The sequence below is a fragment of the Rutilus rutilus genome (genome assembly GCF_951802725.1).
Source record: "Rutilus rutilus genome assembly, chromosome: 1".
Classification (NCBI taxonomy): domain Eukaryota; kingdom Metazoa; phylum Chordata; class Actinopteri; order Cypriniformes; family Leuciscidae; genus Rutilus; species Rutilus rutilus.
The window spans coordinates 45,243,254-45,269,282 of NC_140209.1; the positions used below are offsets into that span (position 1 = coordinate 45,243,254).

A 26,029-nucleotide genomic window follows, 5' to 3' on the forward strand; every position below is an offset into this window, starting at 1 on the left:
TTTATTCTTGCCTGTCTTTGAAGCAAAATGACCAAGAAACACACATGCACATGACAAATGATCAAAATGATATATTTGCACAATAATGTACACATACACAGTGAACATGTTTTTTTGTTTTAGCGAATAAAAAAAAAAAGGGAAATCTACATATTAGATGTGTTAAGGCTTCCTGTTAAGAGTGTGTAATCAGTTCTTAGTTAAGAGTAATCAAATCAGTCAGCAATTCACAGATGGTTAATGCAAGTATAACTGACTGGTTCATGCCACATAATTAAACACAAACCAAATAATCAAGATCATTTCAAACAAACTCCCTTCCTGAACCCAAATAAAGAAAAAAAGAAGCAAGATTTTTTTATATATATATATATATATATATATATATATATATATTTTTTTTTTTTTTTCTTGGAGATTTGCCGTCATGTCACACACAGCACTTAAAGCATTCATTCATGCAGCCCTGTTCCCTTTCCCCCAAACCTCCAGAAAAGAAACAGAAACCCTTTTCGGCATCATTATCTAACAGTTCAGATTCAGAGAGCTGCTGTTCTCAAGGACCTCATGATTCAAACACTGCTCCTGACCAGGTCTCATGTTTCGTGCCTGGTGCTAAATGAGTGATGGTCACCTCAACGGCCTGGATCTTTGCATGTTTGGGTGGAATAGAGCAGATCTTGTAGCTCACTTCATCTCCTTCCACAGGCACATATTCACCCTCGATGCTGTTGGAAGAATGGAGATCATCAGCAAAACGTGTGTGTGTGTGTGTGTGTGTGTGTGTGTGTGTGTGTGTGTGTGTGTGTGTGTGTGTGTGTGTGTGTGTGTGTGTGTGTGTGTGTGTGTGTGTGTGTGTGTGTGTGTGTGTGTGTGTGTGTGTGTGTGTGTGTGTGTGTGTGTGTGTGTGTGTGTGTGTGTGTGTGTGTGTGTGTGTGTGTGTGTGTGTGTGTGTGTTTTTACTGGATTTAGACGCGCGTTTAAAAAGTACATCAAATGGAAAACACTTTCAGATTGGACAAACAAAATGGATCCCATTTTACAAATGATAATTCTTATAAATCACTATAGTTTTTAAGTTAACTGACAGAATGTAATTGTATGTAGTTGAACATTAAACAATCAAGTCTTGAATGTTTGAACAGCGGGCAGCTGGCAAGTCTATCCATTTTTCCACTGGACAAACATTTCATCTGAAAGAAGCCAGTCAAAGTGCTCTTATCTCTCACACTCAAGTACTTAACTTAGACCTGACGCCAAAACCTTTCACACACTCCACAAGTTTCTATTCTCAGAAGCCCCTCCCTCATGATCAGTTCAAATACATCTACAAACATTTATAAACTCTAATTTGGGCTGCATATTAATGATGATTTGTGTTTGCATCTACGTCACTGATAATCATGGTGTTGTCGATACATGTGATTTCAGATTTAACTGGGTTTGTGGTGGAATGTGTGTTGGCTTTGACGTAGGACTCAGCTGAAGATGCTTGCCCTGTGAACTCACTCAGATATGTGCACAAAGATGTCACTGCCTCCGTCTGATGGCGTGATGAAACCGTGTCCTTTGGAACGTGAAAAGCACTTGCAGACCCCACTGAAGACCGGGCCCTCAGCTGCACGCGCTTGACTGTCGGGTTTAAAGGGACAAAAAAGTTACTCTATACTTATTCAGCAAAAAAGCATTAGATTATTCAAAAATAACCATTTCTATTCATCAACGAATCCTGAAAAAAATCGATCACGTTTTCCACAAAATTAGCCAGCACGACTGTTTTCAACATTGATAATTATTATGTTGTGTTATGTACTACTTTTTGTCTTGTGCTGCCTATCTTGACCAGGACTCCCTGGTAGAAGAGACATTGTATCTCAACAGGACCTTCCTGGTTAAATTAAAAAAATTATTAAAAAAATTGTAATGGATGTTTCTTGAGCAGCAAATCATCATATTAGAATGATTTCTGAAGGATCATGTGACACTGAAGACTGGAGTAATGAGGCTGGAAATTCAGCTTTGCCATCACAGGAACAAATTACCTTTTCAAATAGTTTTTTATTTCACTACTATTGTTTTTATTTGGTGACCATAGAGACACCCTTCAAAACGTAATAATAATAATAATAATAATAATAATAATATCAATATTCTTACTAACCCGAAACTTTTGAAAAGTTGAATAAAACAGGGGTGTCCAAACTCAGTCCTGGAGGGCCACAGTCCTGTAGAGTGTAACTCCAACTTGCCTCAAGCTTGATTAGCTTGTTCAGGTGTGTTTAATTGGGGTTGGAGCTGAACTCTGCTGGACAGTGGCCCTCCAGGAGCAGGATTGGACATCCCTAGTGGATGCATACATATGAACATATGAAATGAATGGGTTAAAGCAGTGGATGGGTTTGAAGATGTGCTGCTGTACTCACGCTGAGCAGGTGCGGTTGCGGCGGGTGGGCAGGGGACTGGGAATCAGGTAGCCCCTCATGGGGGAGGGCGACCGGTCTCTGTGGCGACATGCGGGCAGACGAAGAGAGCTGGGGGACACCGGAGAGATCGGGGACAGCGGGGACAGAGGAGGGGTGGTGGACTTCACAGGAGATGGCACTTCTGAGGACATGCTGACGGTGGGACACTGGGAAGGCAGAAAGTGTGAGAAGCTTTCATTTTTAAAACTGAAATATGTTTTCTACAAGTATGTCCTTGAAAAGAAACATGACAATTGTCTGCGTGTACATGAACCGAAAACACAAATAGTGCAAATGGCACACAAGAACAAGTTCTGTCTACCAAGGAGTGACATCCTTGAAAAAATGGATTTCTGTGAAGTGTAGGCCTGTGATAGGCTTATATTATGACTAGAGGTGTCGCAATATACAAGTATTGATGATGTAATATAAATAAATAAAAATATCATCATGTTAATCCTACACATACTATAGTATCGTAAATAAGCGCCAGCAACTTTCTGGTTGACACTCCAACATGGCGGTACTGCACCTTAACTCTGGTTTTCACCCATCATAAAACGTACAAAAAGACTACAACGCAGTGTGTAGCTATTACCGCTGCACAAAATTGTGTGATGAAAGGAGGAGATGAAAGCAAAACCATATTACCCACACCTGAAAAAAAGTTAACTCACCACTGTGGGGGTTTTTGTGGGAGATTCCGTAACGAAGGCACTCCAGTCTGCAGGAAGTGCCGATCAATAGTTATTTTAGTGCGCATTTGAACAGTTATGATCAAAAACTCTCTCTCCGCATCCCTACACTTGTATTTTGAGTGTGATTCATTGACCCATAAATAGAACACCCAAAATAAAGTAAAAAATACATTACACAGATGGCATTATTTTTTCCAAGATTTATCTAGTTTTTGTTATCGTGAATTGGTTTGGCCATGATAATGGTGTAGTGAAAAAATATATTGGCTTTTAAAAGCATTTTTTGTCATGTTTATTCAATGTATTTACTCACATTTGAATCATTTATATTTGTTTTTTAGCAAACATTGATATATATTAACATTACTCATTGGATCTATATTACAAGCAGCTCTCAACATAAAATTACCCAAAATGGCCACATTATTACTATTTGTCTATAATCTCCAGTAGGGATGCACAATATATCGGCCACCATATCAGTATCAGCCAATATAAGTTCATTTATAATGTTATCGTTATCGGCCCGATAAGAAAAGTTGGCCGATTTATTGTAAAGCCGATAAATAATGGATTATTTCCTTCAGCTGAGACACTTCAGTTCACACTGATGGTTTTGAATTGCTTGAAATATGATTGGAATCACTTCAAAAATGGAAAATACAGTTAAGTGCAACATGTGCAGCACAAGTCTGTCATAGGCAACATACAATTATAATGAGGACATAATTATAATTGTGTGCTTGGGACATGGATTTTAATGGTGAGACTTGTTTTTGTAATAAGGCTCTCAAAAATTATATAAAAACTTGGATTTAGATTTATCAGCCAGTATATCGGTTTTCAAATATAAAAAATTATTTGTATCGGCCAAAATCTTCATATTGGCGCATCCCTAATCTCCGGTGTGTTACCAGGTCCATATAAAGCTATCGCTAAGACGATGTGGTGTGATTCATTACAAAACAGATACCCGATACCCTTCCTTTTGAGAATTTTCCACTGCTACAAAAATAATGCAATTCCCTGTGATATTGACACAGATCTAAGGTTACTAAATGTCTCTAGTGTACATATGTAAGAGCCTGAGGGAACCACTTGACAACCCAACACTGAATGACTCAGATCAGCAATTAGTTACTTTACTATTGAAACATGAGATGTAAAGCCTGCATTTTCTTCTCCTGCCTCTAAATATATACAGCTATAATATTCTGTATTCAAGCTCCACTCCTGTATTCATTTAAAATACGGAATTATAGATGTTAATTATTCATATACAATTTTAAACAACTGTGTTTTAATCCCTTTGACTTTATCGTTGAGTATCCCCGATAATCACCATCACTGAAACAAAACCCCCAGAGGCCGCAGCTCCCATTTGCGACAGTAATGTGAATGTTCACTGTTGATGCTGCAGGCCACGTTCTGCCTTTGTTAGCCCTATCTGACAGATCCCCCCTGTCCAGTAATATATTACAAACCTGCTCTGCCGGCAGATCGTTTGGCCAGGCCACTAGAGGTTCGTGCAGGACTCGGTTGTGGGATCTGTTAACTAATGCACTGAGCACCAGAGCGCTGCATGTTAACACAAACGGCCTGTGAAGGGTCAAGCATCCAGTAATCACAGTAGGAAATGGCACTGAATGCATAATCGCACGCCCTCCCCCAATGTCATCGCTCTCCCTTGGGCCATTACGGCCCACACAAATTGAGAAAGAAGAGCGGGATGACCACGAAAGATGTTCCTTATGAGCCATAAAGCATATTATGTAATAATTTTGAGCACCGAAGAAGCAGCAAATTGGCTTTACGGACACTCCCATGTCCCTGCCACGGCTCTGCCATGGCAACACAGTACCGACGGCTCCCTCGAGAGATGCCAGATGAGAATGGGCCCCTTTGTACCTTCAGATGGATTACATCACTGCAATTATAGCTTTCTGCTGTCAGACTCGGCATGCCCCATAAACCGAAAACGAGGCCACTGAGTGTTTGAAAACCAGGGCCAATTATACAGCGCTGATTGTGTGCTGAGGTACTGATGCATGGGTGAACGTTCATTTCAGCTCTCATTCGTTCCACACACACATCAGCAGAAATGACACAGGTAGTACATCCCAGCAGGAGGAAGAAACTCTCACAGTATGACCATGCTTTTTTGGGGGTATGGTATTTTGAATGGCTTGGTGTAACTCATAAATACCATAATATATGAATTTGGCAATCATTTATCGAAATGTATATATCAAAACAGAAAGATATTACCATACTTTTAGATAACTACTTTGTAAGAAATTATGAAGCTTCTAGCTTATTCATATAAAGCAGTCTCTTTAGTAGTGGTTCTCAACCTTTAAAACTCCAGTGAGTCTCCCATTACCAAAGACAATATTTGAAGACCAACCCCCTACACAGGCTATGATAGTTCATCTCGCACCCCAGCTGAAATGAAAATAAAGGTGCTAGGGAGAAACAAGGGCTTTTATTACAGTTAAAATAAATGTTAATCTTTTCCTTAATGCATAAAAGGATACAAGTAAAATGCACAATTTGTTACTGTGAACACAAACCTAAATTTGCCACTTGCTCCGCTAAAGCGAGTTATTATTCCCAAAGAGTGAAGAAACAACACAAACAAATTAGCGTGATCTGTTGGTGATTATTGATGGGATTAATTAACAATTATGTACATCAGAGATATACACTCCAATAATTGCACATGTTAAGTTCTTAATTCCTGAGTAAATTATGTCATGTCATGATGCACTATGCCTTGATTTATTAGCTTATATTATTATTATTAGTAGTAGTAGTAGTAGTAGTAGTAGTAGTAGTGGCAGTACTTTAAAAAAGTTACAATTTAAAAATATGTGTGGGTATATAAACCTTGATTTTTCGTATTACTATTTTTTTATTTTATATTTAAAATAAAAATTAAGCTAAAAACATAAAAAGAAATTGAGATTGGGGATATTTTTTATGATTTTGAAAGAAGTCTTTTTAGCTCACCACGTCTGCATTTATTTGATTAAACTAGAGTAAAACTCTAATAATTTTCAGCATCATCATTCCACTACTCCACATGATCCGTCAGAAATCATTCTAATATGCTGATTTGCTGCTCAATTAACATTTCTTATTATCAATGAAAATGTGGCATCTTTTTCAGAATTCTTCGATGAAGAGAAAGTTCAAAAGAACAGCATTTATTTTAAATAAAAACATTTGTAACATCACTTTTTATCAATTTAATGCTTCCTGCCTTAATTTTTTATTTCTTTGCACACACAAAGTAAAAAAAAAAAAACACTGATGCCAAACTTTTAAGCCTATTTATATATTTGCATTTGTTTAGTATGGAACTAGTTGGTAGAAAATGTGTCCATTCCAGAGAGGTCTAACAGCAAACAACAGCTTTTAACTCACGTGTTATTAGACAAAGGTCAACAGAGGGTGGAAGACATGACCTCAGGATGAGCACACGGACCTCTACACTAAGGTCAGCTATAGAATTTGCTGGAATTTCCCATCAACTCCACCTCTGACAAGAGTTTACTGTTGAAAAGTCTGCTAACGTAGGCAAATAACTCTGTCAGGCCCTAACCAACCTCAATAGGGTCACTAAGCCGTATTGTGAGCAGAGATCCTAAACCGTGCCAAGGCAGTATGCAAAATAGCACTATAGAACAGGTCTATATAGACAAAATGAGATTTCAACCACAAGCTCTGCACACTCAAAGAAAAACCGGGGGGTTTTTTCCAAGGAAAAAAACATGCAGTGGGGCAGAACGATGTGCATTTGCATTGACGTCACCTAACAGGAAACTTGTCATGGCAGCAATGATGAAAGAAGCTGCCCGCAACATCTTCAAATGACTAGTTTAACAAAGCAAGGTCACAAGATTACGTGCGCATTCACGTCACTATCTAGAGCTTTCAAGCCAAATGTTTAGCACAGTCTTTACATGAAGCACACAAAACATAATAAGTAAATGAGGCATACAAAGGCAACTCTGTAAACAATTCTGTATTCAAGTACACAGAATCTCAATTTACAGCATAATAGAGGCCTTGATAATATTCCCTCCAGCCTTGATGAGTGAGGTAAACAACCTCCGCATGCAGATTACAAGTGGACTTCACCAGCAGACAGTTATGCACGGTATTTAACAGCTGATTTGCTAATCCGCAGCTGATCTAGCAACTGTAATAACAAGCAGCTCTGAAATCAATCTCATCTCTGCCCTTGGTGTGACCGGGATACTCACCAGCAACAGTCTGCTCGGGACGGGTACAAGCACTGCTTGTTCTTCAGTGAGGAAGCGCAACCTTGCTTGGTTTGCGTCAACCACATCCCCCTCTTTTGCTTCACCTGGATCCCGTGTACGGAGGGCGGAGCTTCCATGAAGGTGGTGACTAATAAATATGGCAGCGATGGAGAGATAAAGGGAATGCTCTCCATCTGGATGGTGAGTTGCTAAGCTACAGAACAGCTGCGGGACATGTCCGGGAGAGGTCTGTAGGTCTGTGAAACAGGGTGGCATGACAAGTCTGGAGGTGGGAATGTTGCGTGGGTGATAATTTGCTGTTTGTTTGCGCTCAAGAGAGCACCTGAAGAGGCCCAGTTTGTAAAGTACACAGGAAGTGAGCAGCACAGCTTTTATTGCCTTTTAACAATCCAATGAATGTACATTTCCAACAAAACATGAGTTAAAGAGATAGACCTAACAAAACTACACCACTTAATGGAATAAAACAACGATTATCACACCAGCACAGAAAAAAAACAAAAAAAACAATCACAGCAACCTCAGCTGCATTTGCCCAATAACATGCCCACTCATGCCCATATTTTCCCAGAAGACAACATGCTAAACAGATATAAACTGACAGATAAATATAATAAAGAGTTTGCATGCATCACAGCCAGCAGCAGATGAAATAATGACAGTTGAGTGACAATGACTAAAACCTCTGCAAGGTCTGGACTCTGGACGCCTATATTGATTGTCGTCATCTATAGATGTTTCTACACACGGCACACTATTGAATTCAGCCCACAAGTTTCAGATAGCAAGGACAGCTCTGACTCAGACCCCTGCTGTTACAACTGCATTAAGTTGCATGAATGAAAGTACAAACAACTTTCTCCAGTGGCATGTTAAACTGAGAGGACATTTGAGCACAATATTCATTCATTCATTTTATTTATTTGACAGGGACAATGGACAGTACGAAACTGTCCCAGAATTAGCTGCAAAGCTATTATGGCGCACAATGTGGGGACATACCAATATTGAGAAAAGTAATCAATGGTTTGTTGTCTCTGCCATTCAGGAATGCTTTAATATTTCAATGACAGCAGTAGCAGACATATGAATTTGACCTGTTAGAGCACAGCAAGCTCAAAACGTTCTCCACCGTTTAGTCACTGAACAAAAAGACAAGTGATACTTTTTGAAATTATCAAGTACAACTCACTGCCTACATAGATAATTGTCTAGCTATTATCTATGAAAAACATATTTTACTCCCTGACACCTTAAAAGAATAGTTCACCAAAAATTTAATTTAATTCAAATTTTCACTTAAAGGGATACTTCACCTCTGGGAAGATGAATGTGTATTTAAAATAGGTCATTTAAGTAGAAGAAATGTGAGGAAATTTTTGAATTTGGAGCCTTCTAGACTGAGAAAAGCCAGAAAATGTATTTTTGGCTTATGTGGATGAAAGACAACAACTCCCAGAATGCACTTGCTTCGCTGTCTTAGGAGGCCACGCCTACCGGTAAGAGTGCGCAGTTTAAAACAACAAAGCTAGCCTACGTGATGAGTTTGCGAGGGATTTAGAGATAGCCCAAAATGTCCGGGATTCGGCTTTTGCGTTCTACAGTCGCCATTCATTCATCATGTTTACTGTGGCGAGCAGGACGAGGCTGACGGCCGCGGGAGAACGGCGCGAGGCCGGTGGCATGATTACTGAGACGCGCCGGGTCTCCCATCTCTCACGGAGGAGCGGGAATTTTTCTTAGCAATGGTAAAACGCACATCGACCGATCACTTGTTTAGACTTGTTTATGTAAACACTACATTCAAATTCACCAATCGGAATGAATTCAGTTAGATTGAAACAAAAGGTGTGCATGTAAACAAGGAATAGTGACCGCAGAAAGCAAAAGCTGAATCCCGTACATTTTGAACGATCTCGCCCGCCGGACAAGTCCGGGAAAAGGAGGATGGTTACTTACTCAGCTTTCTCCTACTATTCAGCTTTCTCCACAGAACAAGAGCCTGCTAGCTTAGCTTCCAAAGAAAGACGGCTGACACTGTGTACATTCTGTGAGTAAGATCCCACCCTGTATGGGCGGGCTGAAAACATGCGGAACAACGCCATCTACTGGCTGTAGTCTTTAGCCTCTGGCCAGAAAATCCTCCGATGACGCAAAATGACGATTTTTGCGTCATCGGAGGATTTTTTCCAGACAAAAAAATACATAAATCTCTTGTCTCAGGGGGATATGAGGGTGGAAAGCAGGGTAATTCTAAAATACTACAGGTTTTCTACTAATACAAAGCTTAATGCTAAATCCTGAAGTAACCCTTTAAATTTCACTAATAATTTAAAATTAATATCATTTTTGTCTGTTCCATGATATAAAGAAAATATTTCTACAAGTCATACTTGTAATTACAAGGTAAGTAATGACATGAGGGTATGAAAACAGTTTTAATTTTTGCATGAACTATTCCCTTAATGGTCTTAAATCTAAATACAAATTCTTTAGTCAAATTCACTTAATAATTCGTCGTTACATTTATATATAGCGTTTTTCTGGGTACTCAAAGTGCTTTACATAGAAGGGGGGAATCTCCTCAACCACCACCAATGTGCAGCATCCACCTGGATGATGCGGCGGCAGCCATATTGCGCCAGAACGCCCACCACACACCAGCTTATTGGTGGAGAGGAGACAGAGTGACAAAGCCAATCAACATAATTAGGATGATTAGGAGGCCATGATGGACAGAGGCCAATGGGCAAATTTGGCCAGGATACCGGGATTAAACCCCTACTCTTTTTCAAAGGACATTCTGGGATTTTTAATGACCACAGAGAGTCAGGACCTCGGTTTAATGTCTCATCCGAAGGACGGTGCACTTTGACAGTATAGTGTCCCCATCACCATACTGGGGTGTTAGGACCCACACAGAACACAGGGTGAGCACCCCTTGCTGGCCTCACTAACACCTCCTCCAGCAGCAATAGTTTTCCCAGGAGTCTCCCATCCAGGTACTGACCATCCACAACCCTGCTTAGCTTCAGTGGGCAACCAGTCTTGGGCTACAGGGTGATATGGCTGCTGGCAAATTTTCTTGCCCCACAAAAACTAAACCACAACCACATGTACCCTGATAAAATGACACTGCTGAACTTGTGAAACTTTGTGAAAATATTCAGGCCAAACCACAAAAACCAACAAGTTGATACAAGTTAAAGGCCCATATTTTGATTATTTAGAAATGCTCAATACATGAAGGGATATCTTAGTTTTGCAGGATTCAGAAGGGTGGAGATCATGTTTGGAATGTTAGATTATGACTGGAATAGTTTGGTAACGTATCCAAATTTCCAAATAACCTTGAGAAAAAGAATAGCAGGAGGAAAAACAGGGAGGCAGGGACCTTCTGTTCAATAAAAGGACCCAACCAGGAAACAGCTAATCAAAACCCAGCACGGTAGTTTCCTCTTGCAAGGATGGGTATCCAACAATAGATTTATGATGAAAACAGCTTATGTGTTTATCCCAAAATAGATTTATTTAGTTGTATTTCAGACGCCCTAAAAATAGCATTCAGGTACGTTTCATGCACTTGTTTTGATAGAAGGAAACAAGATGCATCAAGTAAAAATTTTTGTTCTTCAGACATTCCTCTTTAAAATAAATAAGAATTATCTCAGCTGATGTGGCTCATGGTGCCACACTGAGATCTCCACATCTCTGAAATTTAGCCATACAGGACTTCAAAAGGAAGATTCTAAAAGAAAAGTTTGAGAACCTGAGTCTTTAATAGTTCATCCAAACTGTCACCATTAGCCTGTAATGCAACAAGGGTTGTTAAAGTCAACAGATTTTACTAATAGACCTAACAATCTCGGTGTAAAAATAAAAAAAATGCTGCTGCCATCTTTCTTTAGTTATTTCCCCCCTCCTGTAATTTGGCTCCAAAAAAGGTGAAACCTTTAATCTTCCAGATTTTTTATTTATTATTTTTTTATAAAAATCATACATTTTAGTTTGGAGGACACAGAATGACCCTATAGTTAGGTCACTGTCGTCCTTGGAATAGAACTACTTCAGAAACATTTATTTTTATGATACAATTATAATATTTATGCAAAAAAAATGTAACAGTTATAAGACCCTTTAAGACTTTGATACATGTTGTTTTCAAAACAATGTGTCAAGGTTGGCCATTTGGTAGCTTTTCCAGAACCTGCAAAAAGCAAATATCTGGAAATAGTACATCACAGATCAAGCAGCATCTGATCAGAACAGGGGCCTATACCATGAAGCCGGTTTAGATGGCTAGCCAGGTATGTTTCAGTTTAGTTTGCGCCAAAACTTGCGCCAGGGTTTTAGGCACCATGAAAGTGGTTTGGCTTTTAGCAGCGTTCATCGCCATAGTAACTTACAAACCCTGGCTAACCTGGTCCGGGGCAGGTTATGCTCCAGGTAAGAGGTTGCAAACCGAACTTGGACAATCAGCTGTGAGCAAAGTGACATATGTCTGATGCGATAAAATCACTCCACCTGTTTCTACTCTAAATTAAAGGTCAATACATAGCAAATGATTTTTAAAGACAAAATCGTCTGGCTTTTGGTAATGCTTATTTAGAATAATAATATTTTCATGATTTAGATATTATGTAATTATTATACCCTTAATCGATCACACATGCACAATTTTAGTTTATCTATTATTACGCACAGTTTAAATGAATAAATATATAAAGGTAATATAAATACACTTTCGAATCAATAGATAAAACAATAAAATGACAAAATGTGAGCTTAAATGTTCAATTCTCTCTATACCTTTATCAATTAACTAACTTCACAACTTTTACTTGCACTGATATAGCAAGACTTTTTCATTTTAGTTGTCCTCTTTCATAGACAGCTATTTTCTTCTTGCTGTGTAAATTTGTTCAAATTCTTAATATTTTTCAATCTCGTAATATTCTGCAGAAGAGAAAAATTAATCGCAGTTTCACTCCTTCTCAGCATGTGATTGGCTGTTCACTGCTGATGTCACACCTAAACTCAGTATCAAAGCCTGAATTGACAGAGAAAGTTGATGATCAGCATCATAGTACCAACAAAGCCTGGTTGAATTGGTTTGGTTTTGTCAACTCGAAAATAATCCTGTAACCCTGAGTTTGTTCAACTACCATCATGATACCAGGCCCCAGCTTTCATAAATTTCTCTGGTACATAACAACAAAGAAACTGAAGTAGCATGGTAGATAGACTCTAGATGACTGTTATTAGGATCAGCCCACTTGGTACTGGTTGACTGAGGGTGGTAGTATTGCATAATATGAACATTTATGAAAGGCAAAGGTGGTCACACACATGGGGGAGCTTGCAAAATATGATCTTCGTAAGAAATGTATATGACTTGTATAGTTGAAAAGGTAAAATCCATTTTGTCAAGAGGCTTTGAACTCTAATTTACATATCAATAGTATTTTCTGGCAGATCGAAACTTCAGGGTGCTTTCTCCAGAAACAATTACCATAATTTGCCATTTCATTACCTCCTTCTTTATGAGCTTAGTCTTGAGTTTGTTCTGCAACAGATTGAGCTAGTCTGTGTAAACAGATGATCAGATAGCCCTCTGCAACAGTCTTTAATTCAAGCTGAGCTTTGGATAACTCTTTAAGTCATCACGCTCTCTATTAACTTGATGGTTGGATTATACAATGAAATATGCCCTTAATTATTGTTGTTCTATGTGACCAGGTCACATAAAATGGGCACACAAATGGGCACAGAAACCCTGGAAACAAAACCTCTGCCTGAATAACCTTGTAATTGTCTAGAGAGGGAGGAGCACAGTGCAGTGTTTTCCAAGACAGTAACAGACTCAGTACATGACCTCTAGTTGTCTTTATGAGGTCCCAACAGGGTATGCTGTCACTGCCCAAAATCCAATATTACAACTTGAGAACTATCAGTTACGTAACTGAAAGCATGGCCCAATGGTCTAGGTTAAAATGTGTAAATAACACAATGTGTTCTTGGAGTAAAGACACAACATTTCTAAGACAAGAAATATTGAAAATGGAAAAATAGTAGACATAAGCCAGGAAATTGTAAGCTCCAATGTAATCAGCCTTTTCTTTGTCCTTGTAGTTTACAGTAAATCATTTTGCAACCTCAAAATAGGATTGATAAACTAAATAACTATCAATGACAGATCATATAAAACATTCAATGATAGGTCACCCAAAAATGAAATTCAAATGTTATTTATGGTGCATAATGCATTCAAGTTTGTATTTATGAGTTGGGAAGAAAACTTCAGGTGTAATGATGTAATGTGTGGAGAACAGAAGTGAAGAGTAAACATCAGCAAGATGGATGAAGTTCGCGACTCCCGTCTCCTGTGCTTTATTGGTTATTAACTCCTGACAGACACACATTTTATTCAATTTATGAAGGTGCTATAAATTGAATTGTTAGATTCTATCACAATTTACAATACTATCGTCTTTTGTACATGCAACTTAGCTAGTTTTATTGTAAATGAAAAATACTACTTTCATTCATTAAAAAAAACATTACCATCAATAGAGATTCTGCATTTATTGTGTGAACTTTACCTTGTGCATTCAACACGTAATTACAATCCTTCCAACATGACTTGAATGGCCCATTATTCACATTCGTTCCAAAACCTGCATGACTCACCAATTTGGAATTTGTGTTTCAGAGACTTTTACTTTTATTTTTTAGTTGTGCACTACATTCCAAGTCATTGTAACAATTCAGAAGAACTGACAAATAGTGCACAAGTTGTATGAACCACCACTTTGATACTCTTATTTTGCTTTTGCATAGTTTTGTCCCCAGAGTGTGTGTGTGAAGTTTTAGCTCAAAATACCCCACAGATATTTTTATATAGCACGTTAAAATTGTCACTTTTTGAGGGTGAGCAAAAACACACCATTTTTGTGTCTGTCCCTTTAAATGCAAATGAGCTGCTGCTCCAGGCACAGGGGGCGGAGCTACAACAGTTTGTCCCCTTTTACCTCACACAGACGAAGAAGTGACAACATGTAGAAGCAACAGGACATTTCTGGATGGTTAGTTGATGAATTTATGCAGGTTATGTGTAGTTATATTCTAGGCATTGATTTGCATATTCTGTCATGACAATCTATAAATTGTGTTCCGGGAGCGGGTTTATGTAAATTATAGGATTGGTGATGTCACTAACCCTGGAGGAATGTCGTGTAGTCCCTACTAGCCGTTTTCTGTAGTCTTTAAAAAGCAATTTCTTTAAAAGCAAATATCTCCCTTTGCTTTGAACTTTGAGCTTCGTAACTTTGCAGATGTTGTTTATGCTCAAACAGCAACATTACACACTAACTAAAGTTAAAAAAGTGAAATCATAATCAACCACCCCTTTAAGATATCGTTTTGTTTTTGCAAACGTAGTCCTCATTCAATGTAAGAGCATGGAAAACAGCAACCAAATACATAATTCAAAATGTATCTTGTATTCCACACACAAAAAAATACATATATGATAAAATGATGGCGAGGAATTACAGTTGGGTCATTCCATGTCAAATTAACCAAATTTCGGAAACTTCCCTGGCTCAAATTTTTGATTATCGAAAACCAAATGTGGTTCACTTTGCACACAGCTGATACTTGCATTTAAAGTGGAATGTCTGAAGACTAAATAGTGTTTAAACTAGAAATGTATCTTGTTTACCTCTATCAAAATAATTGCATAAAACATAACTGTATGAGTCCCAAAAATCTACTGAAAAAAAAATCTACTGAAAATGGTTAAGTTGAGGCACAATAACTTGCTCTCAAACATCTATTTATAAGAATCTATATATAATATATCTATCTATATATTAAAATTTTATATTCCAAAAGAAAAGTTAATTAAGAATGAGAATCTAGAAGGATATTAAGATATCTTGAATACTTTTAGAGTTACAGACATGACAACTTTAGAAAAAGAATATTTAAGGCACTCAGACAGGTATGTTCTATGCAATTGAGCTAATAGAAAGAAAAAAAAAGAGATACATTTCTAGTTTTAACATTATTTGTCTTTAAAATAAAAAAGTATCAGCTGTATGCAAAGTGACATTTGATTTTTGACCACTGAAAATGTGTTACCGATTTACTCATGGAGCCACATTAACATATCCATATCTCTGGGACTGAACAATCAAGGGCCTTTAAAATGAAGATACCAACAAAAAAAACAAAAAAAAAGTTTAAGAACCAGAATCTGATATTAAGAAATCTTGAATACTTCTTGAGCTGTTTTTTCAAGGTTTTTTTTTTTTTTTTTTTCGCATTTTTGAACTGTCACCGTTGGCATATAATGAAACAAAGATTGCTAGTCAACATATTTTACTGATAGACCTACCAATCTCTGTGTAAAAATAAAATAATGATGCTGTCATCTTTCTAAAGTCATTTTTACATCTCAGGTGAAAATTGTCATTTTGACCCCTCTCTATAGTGGATTGCTCAGTAAACCTATACAATATTCAACCACCGAACACTGAGACACTTTATTTGAAGCTTTAAATCAAAAGCAGTTTTACATTTTTATTTGTCCTGGTAAAACAAAACGGAAAAAACACTGGTGTCAACAAGACTTCTGCAATATTGTGTCAATATCTGAGCTTCAGCCAAAGACTTTCAAACAAACGTATCAAAATAATAGTCACAGTCTTGCAATAAAACACCTTCATTACACGTAGCCTAACACGCATGTTTGCTGTATACTTTCTAGAATTGTGGCACGTTCGACGAGCTGCTTTAAGACCGCTCCCTTCACCAGCTCAACTAGTCAGTTTATGCATTAATTAAACCACTTTATTTCACTTACTTACTCAAACTTCCAACAAAAGCTCAATATGATACCTTAAGTTATTCCCAAATAAAATAAAATAAATATTCAACGTGTGTAGAATCGAGCCAATGACCGAGCAAAGATGCAACAGATTAAAATCAGAGACGCCAAAGAGAAATTAATGAATGTTTAAACTTAGTTAAACAACAGATTCATCGGATTAATTCTGACAGATTTCAAACATGACCATCTCTACCAATGGTACTTTCTGTAAAGCTGCTTTGAAACAATATGTATTGTGAAAAGCGCTATACAAATAAATTTGAATTGAATTGAATTGAATCTCTCGTTGTAATTCATTAATCTCTCGAATAATTCACGAGCGCGCAGAAGTCGTTTTTCTTTCACTTTCATAAAAAGCCACTTTGTTGGGATATAATCTTTCAAAAAGAATCACAGCATTACTCACCGTTTGCAAATGTGCACGAGCCAAAGAAAACAACCGTAGATTGTTGGAGGCAGTGAATAACGAAAAGCAGCCAGCCACGAAAGAAAGTAGTAGTTGCTTATTGTTTGCTGGTCTACTCGGACTCGGAGTCTGACTGTGAATCGGGGGTCCAAGACTCCAAAGAGGCGTGACTAAACCGATGCCATCCAGATTTACATCATTAAATGACAATTACCGTAAAACCTCACATATTCCGAGTGTGAAACGTAAACAAACAAGAACACTGAAACAAATGGTTGCACAATCTTTTTTATTTCGCTCTTGCCTGTAGGTCATCTCAAAATGCTCTTAATGCATGAATCAATTCATAAATGAAGAATAGACAAATGGAGGGATGCAAATGGATAAGAGCAATACAACAAAATTAATTTAAGTTGTTTACAAATAAAAATTCACCTCAGTGCACACTAGAGGGTGCTACACAATTCAGAGACTATTAGGAAAAATTCTGTCACTGCTTTCAATATTTCATTTCACCTACGCGTTTACCATCTTAGGGTTAGAATGCATTTTTACTGGAAGAGTATAAGACATTTCTCCTATTTCAGTTCTTGATACCACCACAATGAAAATGTTATAAAATGAAATGTAAAACAGAACAATGTACCAATTTGACAACAATGCAACACATTAAAACCAGACTGGAGAATAATTGTAGATTTACACACAATTTCACGCTCAAAAGCACAAGGTGATAGTGATTATATTACCTATATCGATAACTTGTTTAAAACAGCTATTCATACATGCTATTTTGTCTTCAAACTCAATATTTTGCATGAAACAAACAAGGAAATGGAAGAAACATTTTTCAAATGCATGAAGGACAATAACATCCGATACAGTAGTTTCCGTAAGGTTTCTTTTATAATTTCACAGAAATGCTTCTCTGTGAACGTCCTTCACCAAAACATCAATGTTTTAACAAAGACATCGTGAATGGATGGTCAAACACAGATAAATATCATCTTTGATGTTGTAATTTGTGTAACGCAGGAGTATTTTTCTCAAATATGTTTATTTTGTGTGTAAATCCCTGATTCACAGCATCACAGCGAAAATCAAACATTTCTCCCCCACTACATTCATTTCCCCTTTAAAAGAGCAAGTATATTGCAAGGAATGGCATGGTGTAATATTCTAGCTAAATTAAGATGATCTAAATTTAAAAAGAGTTTTCACATTTGTATTTGACATTAACAATACACATTTGGTGAGATGGAGGGGTTTTCTGTAACTCTGGCATTTTTTTTCCCTTCATAGCAACACTTACATTCATTGCCTCTGTGCAAATGTTTATTTAAAAAAACAAATATTAAACTTAAAACTGGGGGCTGAAATACATGCTTAGTGTCACAAACAAAACACTAGAGCTTGACATGGATGAAAATGACCAAATGAAAAAGTATGCATACTTCTACCATCAAATCCTAAAATCATCTATATAGAACAGGCACAAATAAAAAAAAACATCTATTTATATTAAAAATCTGGATAAACAATAGAATATTTCTACACAGCAGCAGAGTTACAGGCATGAAGTGGAGAGTTTATATTAAAAGGGAAATCTACTAATGACAATGCATATATTAAAGTATATATATATATATATATATATATATATATATATATATATATATATATAAAGCATATATATATATATAAAATGTACAAGTATAATACACTGCTCCAGACCAGAGAGAACCGATATCAGTCTTCAGCAGCCCAGGCATCTGATGTGACCCAAACAAATCAATCTCTTCCACCTGATAAACAAGACATCATTATTGCTAAATGAACGATACATTTATGAGTGGAAAAAGAGGTGATCTCATGAGAGGTGGATGAGTCAGGCTTACCCCCCACAATCCTCACATGGTTCTGCTGTACTCAATGCCACTCTTGGAGGAGATGCCCGACCACGGCAGAAAGCTGCGCAGGAGATTCTGTGCTTGACGGTAAATCCTCTGAGGAATAGAGCAGGGGCTCAGACTGGCCAGTGCCGAACCTATATGATGAATATAATCAGTGCTGAGAGAGTCAAGGAACACTTTTTCTACCAAGCATTTACAGGTCAAATTCATGAAACTAGTACATCAATACCATTTAAAATGTCATGATCCTTCAGAAATCACTCTAATATGATGATTTGCTGCTCAAGAAACATTTCTTGTTATTAGAAATGCTCAAAACAGTTTCTATTTTTGTGGAAACTGTGATGCACCTTTGTCAAAAAGACAGCATTTATTTTCAACAGAATGTTTTTTTTAACATTATAAATGTCTGTACTGTCAACGCATTGTATCCTTGCAGAATAAAAGTGTTCATTTCTTCTTTTTTTTTAATTCTTAAATCAAAAAATAAAACCTTACTGGCCCCAAAATTGTGAAAAGTAGTGTAGTAAATATAGTATCTACGACCTTTTTCAACTTTTACAATTTTTTTTAACTTTTTCAAATTTCTCTGAGAAAAGCTGTGAATGTACAAGCAATATTGTGGGGTTTGGGGACATGCATGTAAAAATACCATTAATACATTATTGGATAAAATGATTTGGTATCATTAATAACAACAACAATTTTATCAGCAACCAACACAAATTGGTTTGTGTTTATCAGCAACAACACAACAGCAATCCCAGCTCTAATTACCAATCGCCCTGATTAATCACACTCACAGACAAATGCGGCACATGGACAAATATGTGAGATAAAGAAAAGGATATAAGATAGTCCATGGAGGATGTCCGCCATTGATGTAGAGGACGTAGGTGAAGCCATCCTTCAGCACTCCTCGTATAGAGTAATAATACGGTAAATAGTGGTGCTGTTTAAAGTCTCTGTTCTCATAGAAGTGAATGGCAGTGTTATTGGTGGTGAGCACATGCAGGTAGATGGCTTTACAATGGTCCTGTGCCGTGGTGGAGATGTGCTCCTTTAAACTGTCCAGCAACAAAGAGCCTGCAGAGAGAGAGAAAGAGATATGAGTGACCTTACAAACTGTTTGAATACAGTTCGAAGTTTTATGAGGGGAAGCATGTGTCATGGCAGACGTTACACAACAACAGCACAAAAACGTCACCTCTCACCTACTCCATGTTTGCGAAACTCTTTCACGACTCCTAAACTCAGGATGTACGCAACTTGAGTTTCAACAGGAAAGCTGGAGGCCAAGATGTCTCCATCCTGATGGAGAGAAATATATGCTGAGTTAGCAACACAGGCGGTTAGCTGGGACAATATACTGGAAATAACAAAAAATTAGGATTTCAATTGTGTTGTCACTGAAGCATATTGACGGTGTTAAGAGATATTTTAAGGGGTTGGTAAAGTTTTTGAAAGAAGTCTCTTATGCTCACCAAGGCTACATTAATTGGATCACAAATATATATTATAACAATTGAATTACTATTATTTATTTTTTTACATTATAAATGTCTTTACTGTCACTTTTGAACCCTTTAAATAATCCTTGCTGAATAAAAATAGTTTCTTTAAAAAAAATTACAAAAAATCGTACTGACCCCAAACTTTTGAACAGTAATTTCAAAAATAACATACATAACATTAATTTCTTATTCAGTACACAAGTATTTTAGAGAAAAAAAATAGCATATGTTAGAGAAAAATATAAATTGCACCAAAACAATGAAATACAAAATTAAAGGCACAATATGTACGATTTTAGAACAATGTTATATATTTTGTTGATTTGTGTACTTACATTATCCCAAATGTTTCTACGAATTTTTTTAACCAGAAGAATGAGCAATTTTAACCAGGACACGGACTGTGTCCGAGCGTCGCCTATCAATGACATCATACCCGCGTTACCCTCGATTTCCATTTTATTTTGTAGAAACCATGGAAACACCAAAGACGCTTTAATATATTATGTGTTTTATTAGACAGGTGAGCAACTGATTAGATACATTCATTGACAGAAAACAAATCATTGTTATACAGCTCAACACAGTTAGTCTTTTTGTTTAAATCTCGTGTTCTTGATTTACCGCAAGTACCACTTTTACTATGCCTAATATCGATTTAGCTCACTGCAGTGTGCAACAAGTGTCTCATATGGTAGCCGCCGAGTGAACGGTACACTTTCAACACACTCAAATGTTTCTAATATGATAAAACAGCGCTGCGTTCCCCCCATACGCATGACCGGAAGAAGCAGAAGCAGCGTCTGCGGTATAATAAAAGCTCCACTGCTCTCGAGCTGTGTGTCGTGCTTGTCTCTCATTAGCAATCGCTCCAGCGGACTCGTTCCGCTCCAACGGCTTTCATAACGTTAATAAATCTTTAATACATTACCGGTCATCAATGAATATGATTTCAGCCCGAGTCCCGTCATAATCTCCACCGGCTGTAGAGGTGAAGACAACAACTCCCATGATATCGCGAAATCAAGGCGTCATCAAGCTACGCCTTTGTTTTGAATAAACGACCTCTAGTGGCGAAAAATTACATAGTGTGCCTTTAAAATGAGACACCCCTCGCTGCAGCCTGTAGCACGATGACGTAGCTGGATGATCCAATACGTACTGGATGGGGAAGTTCGGATCATTCTGCTGACTCTCGTTCGATCTCGTTCATCAAAATGAACGAATCTTTTTTCGAGTAATTTCGTTCATTTAAGGGGCTTTAAATGTTATACTTTTAACTGGCAAATTCCCCGAACACATCCACCTACGCAATCTTTATCATATTCTGAATTAAGAAATCATTATAATGCAGTCAAAAATAATTTACAGGGAACATAAATAATTACTTTACCTTCCGAGTCTTTCGTTCATTTGTCACGTGACAAACGTGTTATGTTGTTATGTTTTGTTATGTTATGTTATGTTCATGAACATAATTCGCATGCGCTGGTCTTAAGTGACATGTGCTCAATATTGTATTGAGATGATGTCCTAACCTGTGTAGTAGTAGTAGCAGCCTACTGATAAATAGTAACAAGTAATTATTGTTGAATAAGTAATTATTTACATAAATGTGATGCTTTCCTAGTTTCTCTCTACATACATGCAAAATAGTTCATTTTACAACATTTTAAACAACATGATTTTAAACCTAAATGTGATGGATTTAATGCGTGTATACAGAACATTTTAAAATAAAGCCATTTTATTTTATTCAGGTCATATTTGCTGTTGAGTGAAAGCAAAACTGAGTCAAGTAATTGTCTCTGTAATTTTAATCCTAGAGGTAGGCCTACAATACAATACGGCCTGTAAACAACTTAAAATACCAGTAAGTTACACATTCAAGGGAAAATGCAAAAATAATAACAGCAACAAGAAACTTAATCTTGACAGAAAAAAAAGTGCTTAATGATATTTTGCCTGGTAAGAGTTCCTTCTTTAATGGCTCTGTAATGGTAATCTGTACATAAGGATCCTCTTGCCACCCGTCCCTTAAAATATGGAATCGTCCCGTATTTACAAGTAAGATGATGCGTCCCGTATCGAATCAATAAGGGATGGGATTTGTCCCGTATTTTTCATTAGGCCCACACATAGTTGAATAAAAACATAAGGATTTTGCAGTATGGATAATACTAATAGCAAATATAAAAATATCAATTTCACAATAAGTAGTAGAGAAACTCATTGCATGATTGCATTTTAGCGTCTTTGTTTCTATAGCGACGGAGTTTTATGTACGTATCATGCCATGATGTGCATACATAAAAAACAAACACAAAAAACCCTGAATTTAAGTTTAATATACAAACTAATTACAGCAGTCAGATCACGCAGTTGTCACTCAAGTGATCATTTATATTTAACTTAAATTCAGTGTTTTTTTTATGTTTTATTTGTACAGACCAAAACACACCACCGCGCATGCGCGTCCAGTACGTGTCAGATCTGATCCAGCTACGTCATCGTGCTACAGGCTGCAGCAAGGACTTCTTGTTAAATAAAATTAAAAAAACACTAAAATGATTCCTTGCAATCATTGTATGAAGAAGTCACACTCAAACCCCTACAAATCGCATATATTACACATCTCTTTTCAGGCTCAGGACTATTTGAACACACAACTAGATACAGAAATGCATACCCTAGTGCTGTAAAATGTGTAATAATATCAATAACAACATGGGAACTCTTGCAACCTGATCTTTTACCACTTTCTATAAGCTTATCCATATAGGCTATATTTTTGCACAGACGTAGCAATACTGTCTATTTCATTCTATCTTGTCTATAGTCTGTCTATTATACGTATTCAAGCAAGACTTCCATTGTACTTCATACATGGAATTTGTACATTTAATAAACAACTTTGATATGCTAGCCATGCGTGGGCCTACAAAGTTCATTAAAAGTGAACTAACAGTAATATGTAACTTGTCAGAACAGCCAGTGACTGCCAGCTTTAGTAGGACTCTAGGAGACATAACTGTACAATGAAGAGGCAAAATCCTCTCTAATGAAGGTCAAATCCTTCGCTACATGCAGAAATTTAGTCTGTAACCTAATTAATCACCGGCTATAAAAAGGCTTTGGATATGTCAGATGATTTTAATTATGATCCTTTACATCAAAGCTCCAGAGGAACTACTCTTTATGGCCAAAGTAAAAAATGTTACTCAATTAAACATTTATTATTCATATTATAAAACACTGTAAACAAACTTCCGCCACGTTTTAATAGAAGCATTGAATGTATTGCAACGTAATAGTACATATTATTTGATTCTAAAACTTTTTGAGTTTTTCCTCATTGTGTCATTTTCTCAATACATATGCAAGTCATACCTCTTTGTGCACTTTCGTTCTGCTTTTTATTTCTGCCACAATCATCCCCACAATTCCACCTCTATAGGTGGCAGCCAGAGAGAAGAACTTCTTATTTGATGTGATGTCATGGTACCATGAGTCTGGATACCTAAAACACAAACATATAGCAATGCGTTAGTGTTGTGCTTGAGCCGTACAAAAGGATCGTTTGGTTCAAGCACTCACTCAATGGGGAACCACTCTCCACAGAGCACTTTTATTCTCTCTATGTCATCGTGGCAGAGTAGGCGGAGCTTTATTTCACTGAGGGCGGTGGTAGGCACCACGTCGGTCATTCACACCTGAAAGAACAAATTAAGATAAACAATTCAGCGGTGCTTAACATCATTCATCTCAGTTTGAAAACCCTTACTTTTATTGATCAGTCCATTAGCCTATGTGTTAAAAGATTGATGGATTAGAACATGGCGGTCAGTATGTGTAAAAACTGTGCCTAATAACTTGCTTTTTAAAAGCTTTCAGCAACTTGCTTTCAGTAGTAGTGAGATCACCACTCTCAGGGGAAATGTGATAAGAGTAAAGACATGCTACTTTCTGTTTACTGTCAACTCAAATTATGTAATTTGTAAATAAAAAGAGAAACAAGATGTTAAAGTAAATAGACAACATTTTGCCATAATAAATAAGCAAATGAAAATATTATATTGAACATTATAATAGCCTACCCATCACAATTGATACTGAAGAGGCATCAGTTACACAGTAACCTCATTTGAATCTATTAAACTCGAGGAACAGCAAACACAATTCAAAACACTGTTGAGTAATTTTATACACGTATAAAAAGCCAAAACTGAACGACCACATAATCTCAAAATCTAGCAGCTAGTTAGTACTTCTGCCTGTCAAAATACATAGACATGGATTTTTTTTTTTTTTTTAAACAAATAAAATAATAATTAGAGGATTTTAAAAAAGTATATAATAGCATGATGTGTGAATGCAGTAATTCAAATGATCAAACTGTCAGTTGCGTTTGCTTGATATGTTTACATGCTAACCGCTAACGTGTATGCAGTAATCATTAACGTTAGCTGGGATGCGAAAAAATTCCTAACCTGCCTAGTTTCACCGCTTGGATAAGCAGAAGGATATGCCGTCGTGTCTTTTTATTGCCGTGGAGAATGTTCACTGCTGCGGTAGCATGGCGATAGTGTGTAAATTTGTGTCTGGGATGAAGATGACACATTCAGCCAGAGACTCTGTAATGCATTAGCGTAGCCGAGCTGTTAGCACTTCAACCAACTCTAGGCAGACACTTCCGGTCCGTTCCGGAATCAGCCGAAAGCCGCCGAAGTGTCCTTGGCGTGCCTTCGAGACGGAGACGAGATAAGATTAACAATTTGATCTCTTTGTCAAAATGTTTATTATTTTAGTATATTTTTCTTTTATTATTATTATTCTTTATTTCAGACCCATGGGTCCATATCAAAAGGGAAAAAGAAAAATACATACATAAATTTTGACAAACAACAGACAAAATTTAAAAGACATACAAGCTTTCATTCCAATGCTTCCAGAAACAGGAAGAATACCTTGTATCACTTAATATAATATCATTTAAGACCATTATGATACTATTGTTTGAATCACTCAACCGACATATGAAATTCTATACACTTCCTTAAGACAGCATGCAAAGTGGGTCTACATTATTAGATACAAACATTTGGCTTGCACTTGTCCACCTTGGGAGCTTAAGCAAAATTCTTAGCGCATCATTAAATGCCACCTGGAGCTTTTTCATTTTAGCTTTAGCATATTTACACCACAAGTGGGCTGTATAAAGAGAAGTAGCCTACAGTATGCCCTAAATAGAGCTATTTTAACATCATCTGTACACATATAAATTTTACGAGACAGCATATTAGCTTGCCCATACAACTTACAGCACTGGCGCTGCACATCATCGTCATCATTTAAATCATTTCTAATGATGTGACCCAAGTATTTTACTTTATTGACCACATTCAAACCTTGGTCATCTAGCCTATATAGAAAGAAGGAAAATTTAGCTTAAGGTCTTCTTTGGTTTTAACAATCATGACCACACTCTTTTTAATATTAAATTTAATATCATGCTGCACACCATAACTTGAACATACTCGAAGCAGCTGTTGTAATCCTGCACTATAAGGAGACATAATAACTAAATCATCAGCATACATCAAATGGTTAATGAGACTATCACCTATTACACATCCAGTCTTACAATTATTTAACTCTATAAGACCATGTACAGGTTAAAAAGAAGAGGTGACAATATCCCCCCTTGCCGAACCTCATTCGTCATATAAAACGGTTCTGATACATTCTTACCCCATTGAACTTTTAAGGTTTGATGTAAATACCAAAAATGTAAAATTCTTATCAGATATGGGGAAACCCCTTTCTTGCAATTTTATAAATAACTTAG

General features: G+C 36.9%; 2 protein-coding genes across 3 annotated transcripts; both read right to left on the bottom strand.

The window, feature by feature from the left end:
- Nucleotides 1-413: 413 nt before the first annotated feature.
- On the bottom strand, nucleotides 414-16,916 carry carhsp1 (calcium regulated heat stable protein 1). The gene is made up of 4 exons (XM_084420755.1): nucleotides 16,755-16,916; nucleotides 2,424-2,629; nucleotides 1,510-1,632; nucleotides 414-728 (listed from the first exon to the last, which is right to left on the bottom strand). Exons 2-4 carry the CDS (start codon nucleotides 2,612-2,614, stop codon nucleotides 566-568), a joined length of 477 nt encoding a protein of 158 aa, XP_084276881.1. The 5' UTR covers nucleotides 2,615-2,629; nucleotides 16,755-16,916; the 3' UTR covers nucleotides 414-565.
- A 113-nt stretch (nucleotides 16,917-17,029) lies between these two features.
- Nucleotides 17,030-24,881, bottom strand: naa60 (N-alpha-acetyltransferase 60, NatF catalytic subunit). Of its 2 annotated transcripts, none has more exons than XM_084413220.1 (7): nucleotides 24,672-24,881; nucleotides 23,779-23,894; nucleotides 23,572-23,701; nucleotides 19,882-19,978; nucleotides 19,519-19,753; nucleotides 18,653-18,821; nucleotides 17,030-18,559 (listed from the first exon to the last, which is right to left on the bottom strand). In XM_084413220.1, exons 2-6 carry the CDS (start codon nucleotides 23,886-23,888, stop codon nucleotides 18,665-18,667), a joined length of 729 nt encoding a protein of 242 aa, XP_084269346.1. In that variant the 5' UTR covers nucleotides 23,889-23,894; nucleotides 24,672-24,881; the 3' UTR covers nucleotides 17,030-18,559; nucleotides 18,653-18,664. The 2 variants fall into 2 exon arrangements, with proteins under 2 accessions (XP_084269346.1, XP_084269347.1); XM_084413221.1 differs by having other exon boundaries at nucleotides 24,676-24,878.
- Nucleotides 24,882-26,029: the final 1,148 nt, after the last annotated feature.